We start from the raw sequence: 10,410 nt of genomic DNA, 5'->3' as shown, positions 1-10,410 counted from the left end.
TTTTTTTTTTTTTTTCGCTTTAATATTTCCCATTTGCAGTTTTTACCTTTTAATTATTCGGTTTTCGTATGAAATTCTGGCGAAATTTGGTCGAAATATCACTTTGAAAACTTCTTTTCATTACATATTCAATTTAATTTCTTAACGCTGCTTTTTTAATCATACATTTATATGATATATTCCTACATGAAATGTATTTTAATTTTTAAAAAATTGCGAACATTAATATTATTCAAATACACATCGACATATTAATCCCCACGATTATTCTCGTAAATAAACATATTTATCTTCCCCTAGAACAAAGATTGATAAATTTCATCTCTCGCGAGGTTTAAATCTCGCGCGATTCCGCGCGCACACGGCGCGCGCAGACACGATTTCAAAAACGTGGCGCGAAACGAGCCGATCGCGGTGCAATTTTATTCGATATAACGGCGCGGCGTGTCGCGTAAGTGGACGCGATTAGCGTTGATGAGCGGCTCGCCAGAAGGAGAACGAACAACAGACCGGTCGGAGGGAGCACGTTCTGATTGAGTTAACCGACGGTATACGTCATTACACGCCAACTCGTCGGCTCTCTCTGGACGCCAAGGCCGACCGCCGCGAAATACGCGTAATCTCGACGTAGTATTCAGGTCGTTGTTAATTAACCTGCCAGTGCTCCGGACTCTGCCACGATAAAACTTCACGACACGCTTCTCGTGTTACGTTCATCGCCGATTTTATCCTGCCTCGTATCTCGGAATATAATCCTCGATTTCGAACATACAATTTTATATCCTTGCTTCGAGACGTCTATATTCGAATAGGAAAAGTAAAATGGATCGAAAACAATTTGAAAACGAGTGACCTTGCACTTGAGTTTTCTCGCGCATGCGTTGCATTTTTTTTTTTTAATTTAAGTCGGTGCGAATGGAGGGCATTGTGCGTCGTTCAAACGGAGGAATTCCTGTTGGTCGAAGTTAAATCAGATTTCGAGTCTCGAGTTGTTGGAGATGGTGAGTCATTCGAGTCGTGCATAATTTCTTTATATTAGGCTCGTGGTAATGGTAAATCGTTTTTTATAAAATATCGGTTTTTGCAAAATCCTTCGTATATCTTTCCACGCCTTGCTTGTTTAAAGCATTTACCAATACTTGCGACTCTTTCAAGATCGTCGTCACACCGTTACGTCCACCGTTTCTGTGCCAAAGAAGTTACTCGATAATTACCCCGTCTCTTCGTCCGCAATTAGTTATCCTATTGCAGACAATTACCGATGTCGGTTGAGAAAACCACCCAAGATGAATAATTACGGGCTGTTTAAGCATTTTTCTTTCTTTTTTTTTTTTTTTCTGCGGAAACCTATTTTCAATATCCTACATTATTCGCAACACCTCGAGCGGGTATAATGGCACAAAAGCGTGGAGGATAAATCGCAATATCTTGTTTACGACAGCTCGTCGCCCGTTTATGAAACGAGTTCGAAAAACCCCGTCTTCGTGATTTTTTTTTTTTTTTTTTACAGCAACAATAGTCTCGCCTTACGTTTAGGATTAATTGCAATAATTTATACGCGATATTAACACGATTTATTCGATTACACGTTGATAAATAACAACCAATATACAATCGTCGAATATATTTGATAAAATCTGAAACCATTTATATAAATGCAAATTTATGCGAATTTATACAAATGGAATATAATTAATCATAACATCGTTATACGTAAATTCATAACGATTTATATCAATTTATCTATTAGCAATTTTACAAAAATTATCTCACTCACAAAATTATCTCGTGTCTCGTCTCATGATCAAAACTTGCCAACAACTCTCGAGGTGTTAAAACATCTCATACCCGGATAGACGGGTAATTTCTTTGGCCCGAGTTCGACAGGAATTTATTTCACGTACTAGAACTCGGATAGTGGTCGAAGTTAGTTTCCTGCCAATTAAGGAGTCACGGGGGCGTGAATATTAAACCGGCGGAGGGAGGGGGCAGGGGGGAGGACGGCCATCGAAACATCAATACGCGGCAAACTTGGCGTCCGGGTGTTATCGACCCTGTAATCGGCGACCCTCTTATGCAAATCCTCCGTCCATCTTCTCCTTTCGCTCCATCCCTCCCTCCCTTCTCTCTCTCTCCCTCTCTTCTCCCTCCCTCCCTCCCCTTCCCTTCGTTGTATCGTTACAACTCGACGAAACGAAACCGCCTATAAAGGCGACCGACGGTCTCGCAATCCTCGAGCAGCAGAAACGTCGCATAACTTGCGAAGCGAGACGCCGCGGTTACGTAAGCGTCTCCGAAAAGCCCGTGGACCACCTTCGGGGTTCGGTAAAACTCGAGATAATCTGCCCGTTTCCCTCCACGATTCCCGCTGTCTCGCCATAATTGGCGAACACCGGCGCGAGCGAGCGTCGCGCAAAAGCCAGCGAGGAGCCTCGAAAAGGGCCAAAGCGAACGAGGGCAAATGGGGAGGGGGGAGAAGGAGGGAAGGAGAATACAGAGAGAGAAAGAGAAGGAGGGAAAGGAAGGAGAATTTAAGAGAGAGAGAGAGAGAGAAGAGGAGAATGGAGAAGATGAAGAATTGCGAGAGGAGGGGAAAGAGAAAAGGGGAAGGAGAAGGAGGGAAAGAGAGGGAAGATCTCATGAATCTCATGATCGATGCGCGTTTGCTCCTCCATGCACGGAGTTAAAACGTGTCCAAGTTGGAAGGCTACGGGCCGATGTCCGGTAATGGTCGTCGAGGACTTCACCGTGTTACGTGTCAGCCTGTGAGACGTTCCGCGGCAATTTACGGCTGCGTACACAGTGCCATTACGACGCATCGTAAATAAGACGACGCGGCGCGGTACACACGCCGCCGAGCTGCTTCGTCATTTTTTCTCTCTCTCTCTCTCTCTCTCTCTCTTTTTTCCTCCCCCTCCCTCTTCTTTTTCCTTTTCTTTTCTTTTCTTTTTTTTTTTTTTCCGTTGTTGCTCATTATGTGTGGGCGTCGTTAATTTCTGGTCCACGGCTGTGCGCGTTTTTTTTATTCGTCTTGCGACGTGACCTGTGAGACCGGATTTTTTTGAGACTCCATTCCCATCGTCACGTTGGGAATTCGGATTGGAACACGTTTGTTTCGTGTTTTTTTTTTTTTTTTTTTTTTTTTTTTTTTTTTTTTTTTTTTTTTTTTGTAAGAAACAAGTTAAGGAAGAACGTATAATTTCAATTTTTCGTCTTATTTTTATGTTTTTTAATTTTGCGATATTCTTGGGCGATAATTAAAAATACTTGAAGCAATCTCTCGTTAGATGTAATGATCTACGAGTGCGAAGCGAAAAGAGAAAATGAAAAGAACTTCAAAAATTATTAATCTCACAACATTTAATACAACATATATCTCGAATCAAGATAAAGTAAGAAAAAAGAAAAAAAGATCCTTTTAGGTGAGCTTAAATCAAACGAGAACAATATAGGATGTAAAAAAATTTCACATCGATACAATACGCATAGAATAAAATGCTTCTTGCTGAATCAAAAAAATTGTGCAACTCGCAATTGTGTTCAAGTACAATGCCAATTGTTTTCAATTTCCATTTTCTTGACTCGAATAATTAGGGATCGGCTAATTTGCACGAATAAATACGAATACTGTTTGCGAATCAAATTGGCCGCGTGGGTGATGGGCGTGCATGCGCGCGCGCGCGATTGCGCAATTACGCGTAATTGGATAATTATCGGCTCGAATTGTTCCAATAACCGGAATTTAAACGTTTCGATGCATAATACATAGACATTTCCTGACGTGGGAAAACGTGGCCGCATCGCGGTTTTCGTCTCTCGCCGGGTGTAAAAGTAGGTCGTGGGCGGAATAACTCGTTTTCATTACGTGATTCCGCCTCTTTATTTCAATGTCCGCGCCCGTACAGTCAATCTCCATTACCCGTGTCTCGAGGGTTGTGGCCGGATCGCTTGAACAAATGCCAAAGGTTATTCCCTCGTAAATTCGATACGTTATACACAGGAGAACCGCGGCCTTTTACGATGCTTCTTTTTTCCTCCCTCCCCCCAACCCAACCCAACCCAACCCAACCCCTCCGTCTCCCTCACAATCCTCTTTACGAACTGATACCGACGAGACCGCGAAATTATGAACCTGGCACCAGATATTGCGTGTATTGTATGGGAGGGAATGTGCGGATTTTACTGCTTTCTTTTCGAACGCGGGTGTTTAGTAAATACAGTATTATCGAGAATATTTATTACCGATCCCTTGCCGCAAAATTAATAAAATTATTTCCTATTCTCTCTCTTTCTCTCTCTCTCTCGAGTTCGAATACCGATTTTACTCTAGTATACATATATGTATATACGAAATATCATATGATAATTTATTTTATTATTATTACGTTAATATCGGTTTTAATAGAGATTTCAATTACATGAGACACAATTGTTAAATGTGCATATATAATTCATTTAGATATTTGAATATATTAATGATCGATGATCGATTTAATGTACCTTAATAATTATAATTTCAAGCGGATAGTTACGTAACTTTCATGGATACTGCTATTGTCGTAAATTGAAACAACGGCAAGTTTCTACTCAAAGCATCGAGACAATATATTATTTCTGCCCGGGTTACATCCCGGGTGATCACAATTCCGAAATATCATTCGAACGATCTTCATCGATTATTTCCATCCCTTCCCCCCTCTCTCTCTTTCTCTCTCATTCGAAACACACACGCGAGATTCTCGGCTAGCAACTAACCGCTGTTCCAACGTTCTTGTTTCAGGTTGTGACACGACCTTGGAGCCCGGATCAGGGCAAGACGCGGGAGATGACCAAGCTGTGCAACCATAAGAGGAAACTTTTGCTGCCAACTACGGCGGCTGCCAGTCCTGTTGCATCCTGTACACCGGCGGTCTCCTCCTCGGCTTTATCCGCCGGACCGGGCGCAACCGCGATCCACGTGAACGCTGACTCGCCCACCTCGCCTGACAAAGCCAGGAAAGGTAAGAGTATGACCTTGCGTGTTCCAATTCCGTCCTCGCCGCTAATTTCGACCTATCTAATCGATTCTTCTCTCTTTCTCTCTCTCTCTCTCTCTCTCTCTCTTTCTCCCTCTCTCTCCTTCGATTCGAACGTTGATCCATTCTTCCTTTCGCGATTTGCATAATTCCGATAAGCGACGAGTAGATTGGAAGCTTTGGATCGAGAAGAGATATCTCGGGATTCGAACGATGTCGTAAAGCGAACGTGTCGATCGTGGATAAGATTTTTATAACTGGAGAGGAGGGGGGGAGGGAGTATTGTATCCGAATTGAAACAGTCGAGATTTAATCCGAGTCTCATCGTAGGAATTTATTTTTCGCTTTCGTTTCGCAAGTGGTTTCGCGTATATACACGAGAACAACAAAACTGAAGATTCTCCAATTAGAGGCGCGCATATACATACACACACACACACACCTCTCACATCCTTAATCTCGCAAGGGAAATCTCGCGTGGAAGGAATTTTTCCATCCGGGGCAGTTTTCCATCCGCGCACCACCCCCTCCTAGGGTGTAGAGCGGCGATCGATCAAAATCAGAATTTTCCCCCGGGAAAAGTTCCTTGGCTGGTTCTCTTCTCCTCCAACTCGATCGCATTATACATACTCGCCAATCAATCTCGCGTGTATATATATATATATATATACATATATACATATATATATATATGTATCCAGGATCCAGACGAGAGGCCACGTACACATCCCCCACCTTCCTCCTCCACCCTCTTACCCATCCGTCGATATATATCCCCGCCGAAGAAGTTTTCCCATCGATCCGCCGTATTAACAAAGTTCCGCCAGTTTCCGGTAGTCGGCGCGGAACCGCCATAATCGGGCGGAACGTTTATTCACCGCCGTAGCAGAAAACACGGAGGGGGAGGGAGGGGGAGAGCGAAAACTTTTATTGGAGGACGACCAAAAGTTTTTCCTCGTGCAAACCATCCGCCCGCTCGCTCTCTCGCGCGCGCCTCGCGGCGAGGAGAAGAGAAGAGCGGCCGGCATCGAGCGGGCGTGGGGGTTAGGGCGCGGCGGACCGGGAGGGGGAGGAGGAGGGGGAGGGAAGGGCGAGGAAAAAAAGTGGCAAGGGGGTAGGAAGGAGAAAAGGAACGACGAAATTGCGACATTAGCGGGGTCTGTTGCCACCCCCTTCGCCCAACCCTCTCTCCCCTCTTTGTTCCCTCGCCTCTCCTCGTCCCTCGCGGTCTCCTCTTTTCGCGCACAGAGCGACGGCATTAAAGCTTTCGATGGAGCGGAGGGGGAGAAGAAAACAGAGGAAAAAGAGAAAAGGACGGAGGTGGCAAGCGTTGGATGGGAAGGTGGGATGGAGGCGTTGGCCCAGGGGGGTGGAATGATGTATCACCGTGGCGGCTAAACTCTCCCGTCCGGATTTCATTACTAAATCCTATATAACCGACCATGCGAGACCCACTCTTTCTTCCTCTTTTTATTTATTTATTTATTTTTTTATATTTTTTTTTTTTCGTTCTCTCTCTCTCACTCTCTCTCTCTCTCTTTCGATCTCGTCGCCGCTACTCGTTCGCTCCTTTTTCGCCCGCCCTCGCCCGCTTCTTTATTCCCTTTTTCGTCTTTTCCTTTCTTCGTCGCGTCGCTAATTAAACGGCTGTTATTCCATGGTACGCTCGCTTACGGTTCTCGCTCGTGAGGGTGAACAATAGTTCGCCCACCCCATCGGCATTGATATTCGTCGAGTGCGTTTTGATCCGTCCGTTTGGTTTCCGTTGCGTTGTAAGGACACCGCGATTCTTAATCGGCCGTTCCACCGTGCGTTTCGTCGTCTCGTTTTTTTTTTCGAAATTTCAAATGATCTCTTTGTTTCCCTCTTTTTAATTCGCGAATCGAGAGTGGCGAATCGCGAGAAGATCGATCGGAAGAAATTTAATTTTAATCGCGAAAATTCGTACGATATCGCGTATAATTTTGAAATATGATTTTTACGAGAATAAAAGATATCGTTATTATTCCGGTAGAAAATACGATGGATGCAGAGCGAGTTAAGAATAAACGACAACTGCGCCGTATCGTTAATTCGAAGCTTTAAAAATTCCGACAAATATTCAACGCGCGTTCGCTTACCTCATCGCTCCAAGTATTTTCCGCTTTTATGATGTAGCTCTTGAAAACATTTTTACTCGGATGTGTATACAAACACATGGATTCACTGTTATTACTCAGCCATTCTGCTCGTGCGTTTTTTCTGCTGCTTTTTTTTTATTTTTTTTAATTTCTTTTTTTTTTTTTTTTTATATATCATCGCCGTACTTTGCATTAAAAATTCTCTCCCGTTTATTTTTATTCCCGTCGAAATAATGAAATGCATCAAGGAAAAATGCAACGATGCGACAGTTTCTACTTTTAAAAAATAAAAATATCCCAGCTCTCGAACGTTATCACATGAAACGAGTACCGATGATATTTAAAATATTATGCAAACATTTCTCTCTTTCTTTGTGAATTTCTCGATATTTCTTTCTCTAGTAAAAAAAGAAAAAAGAAAAAAAAAATATCTTTCATCAATCTTCAAAATATAACGATTTTAAATCACTCTTATAAATATACAACGATACACGCGAATTACAAATTTAAGCAAATTTTCATCAAAATCTCCAACCTTTAAAAATTACCATTCGTCCATTGTTCTATTTTCACGTAAAAATCTTTCGATCGAATTTTCACACCATTCAATCAAATTTTCAAAATCTCCGATTTAAAAAGAAAAAAACCACGTGTTCCGTGTTGCCTTATTTTTTTACACAAAAATTCATCCCTTCCTAACCGATTCCCCGTCATAAATCTCGTACGTGTCGATCTACAAACACATACACCCACCACCGTCAATACCTTCGTGAAACTCTGCAGGCTCGTTTTAACACGGGCGTCGCTTCGATTCCAATTTTCCGGTGATATAAAACGACGCGGTCCGAGAAAACGTCGCCCCCAGTTCTCCTCGCTCCCTCCACCCTCTCCTTCTTCCCCCTCCATCGAGCCGTTTCAACGGTGGAGGTAATACGCTCACGTGGTGTGCAAACACACACACATATACACACACCCTCCCGAATCGCGAAGCGGAGAAATAAAAGGAATAAGCCGAGGGGCAAAGGGGGGATGAGGGATCGAATGAATCTTTATCGTCGTCGCTCTTCCACGCGGAATACGCGGAGTCTCAATAACGAAAGTCGATTTCATTTCTTTTCGTCCCTTCTTCTCGGATTTTTCTCCTTTTTTCTTTCTTTCTTTCTCTCTTTCTCTCTTTCTTTTTTTCCTCTCTTTGGAGGTTTGAAGGAATGGATTTTATGCGTGTACACCGGCTTACCGGAGGGACTCGACCGAGAAACGACGAAAACTCGATCGAGCCGATATTAAATAGAATTCCGACGGATGGTTACTCGTATCTGGATGCTCGTTTTTAATATGCGATCCGTTTGACGAAGAGATCGGGTATATATGCTTGGAGATACACGTATCTGGAATTTGTTCTCCTCGGATCGAGGCTATTGAATTTTATTCGACGACGGGATGTATTCTCCGTTGACACGTTAATAACGTAAGACGGGTGAATTGGATTGGGCGAATTATGCAGGTGGAACGAATGAAAGAAAGAATTTTCTTCGACGATGCACGAAAATTGAATATTGAAATAGGAGATATAGAAACAGGAGCGATTTATATAAGCGTAGATCAAGATATATCGATTATTGTAGCTTTTTTTCTCGATAAACTGTACGAATACATTTGCATTAAAATTGAAAATTGGAAGCGTGTTCGAGTGATCGTGACGCGTTCTCCTCGCCCTGTAGAGCAATTTTCCAGAGATGCGATAAACAAGCTCTCCCTGTTACTCTCGATCGATCACGACCGAGTTACGACGGCGCGATATGCTTTGCGCCGTTTGATATCCCGGAGGAAACGATTTCACAGAGAGCGCGCCCCTAACTACCCTCAACCTTACCTCGTTTACCGTCTTATTATGGGAGTCGACCTTCTGATATTTCAAGATTTGCTCAACGATACTCGCGAGCAAGTATATACACGTTAATACATCAAGCTCCGAGGAGATTCTCTTCCCCTTGTTTGATTCAAAAAATTAAATAATATAGATCACGATCTTAAAATTATCAATTGTCGTAAAATTCAACAATCTAATATCCCTACGATTCGAAACGGCATTAGAAGAGATCTCCGAAAATTCCTGTGTCCTGCGAAATCGCAGACGTTGGTCGAAAGGAGGAGGCCTCGACGGACGATCCACAAATTTGCATTCGGCTGGAATCCAGCCACGGGCCACGGTCCTGCGTTGATCGGGTGTTAGGGTTGGCGAGGCCGCGAGCTAGCCGGAAGAGGAACCAATCGGCCGGCTCGTGTCTTCTTATCGTCCGGGGCGATCAATAAGTCCCGGGAGGAGGAAAGAATCCGCTCACCATTCGCTGCCAGCGACGTCAACGCGACGATGTTAGTTTGGATGAGACTGGCCGTGGTGGGGGGTGACAGGAAGGNACAGAGAGTTGATAAGGGTTAATTTCGTACGAAGAGGCAGAGGCGCCACGTAGCCCGCTCCGTATGTGCGAGGAGAGAAGAGGAGCTGCGGTCCAACGTCTGTGTCCGGTTGTGATTCTTGCGCCTGCCCCGAGTGATGTTCACCCCCGTTCCAAACCTCCACCTCCGGCCTCGTCCTCGACCGACGTCCTGTTGTGGTCGCGCAAGCGCATTTTACCCCGCTTCCGTTTAGTCCGCATCAACGGCCCGGCCACGTCGTTACGTCCACGATCCACTTCGCTCGCCACATTCCTCATGAAGCGAACAACGACACGGGGGGAGGTAGTCGTTGTTGGCCGAGGTTCAATTGGGTTTTCGAGTGATTCGAGTGCCTTCGAATCCGCCGCTGGTCCGCCGTCAATCGTCGACTCGTGGCCGAGAAGAAGAGGATTCGAATCGGAACTCTCTCCCGCACGATCGTTCTAATTATGCCTCGTCATGGCTCGGTTCGATCGGCGTCTGTGTCCAGATCCGCCGACATCCGATCGAACGCGCTGCTTCGATCTGTATCGCGATAGTTGATCGAGAACGATGGGAACGATTTTCGGTATTTTTGCCATATAAATAGGAACGAATGTTTGTGCGTCGAATGGGGGAAGAAAAAAAAGAAATAAGTTAGGGATCTTATTTTTATTCTTTTTTTTCTTCGTTTAGTTTTGAATGGATGGATGGATGGATGGATGGATCGTAGAGAAGAAACGGAAGAGAATTTTTCGTAATTTCTTCCTCGAGATTTGTCCCCCTGTCAAATTGAATTTGCGATATCGTTTCACCCTTAAACGATAGATTGTATATCCCAGTAATTGCTACGCCGTCTC

At 44.1% G+C, this 10,410-nt stretch overlaps 1 protein-coding gene across 1 annotated transcript in view; it reads left to right on the top strand.

Annotated features, from left to right (window-relative positions):
• Positions 1–10,410, top strand: part of LOC102678499 (protein split ends-like) — a 200,485-nt gene that overhangs the window by 174,000 nt on the left and 16,075 nt on the right. The window contains exon 3 of the mRNA XM_031509949.1: positions 4,781–5,000. Coding sequence (XP_031365809.1) covers positions 4,781–5,000 — 220 coding nt within the window. The remainder of the gene's footprint in view (positions 1–4,780; positions 5,001–10,410) is intronic.

Source organism: Apis dorsata, unplaced genomic scaffold (assembly GCF_000469605.1).
Source record: "Apis dorsata unplaced genomic scaffold, Apis dorsata 1.3 scaffold_194, whole genome shotgun sequence".
NCBI classification, from domain to species: Eukaryota; Metazoa; Arthropoda; class Insecta; order Hymenoptera; family Apidae; genus Apis; species Apis dorsata.
Note: the sequence above shows the minus strand (reverse complement) of the source record. Positions and strands in the feature narration are given on the sequence as shown.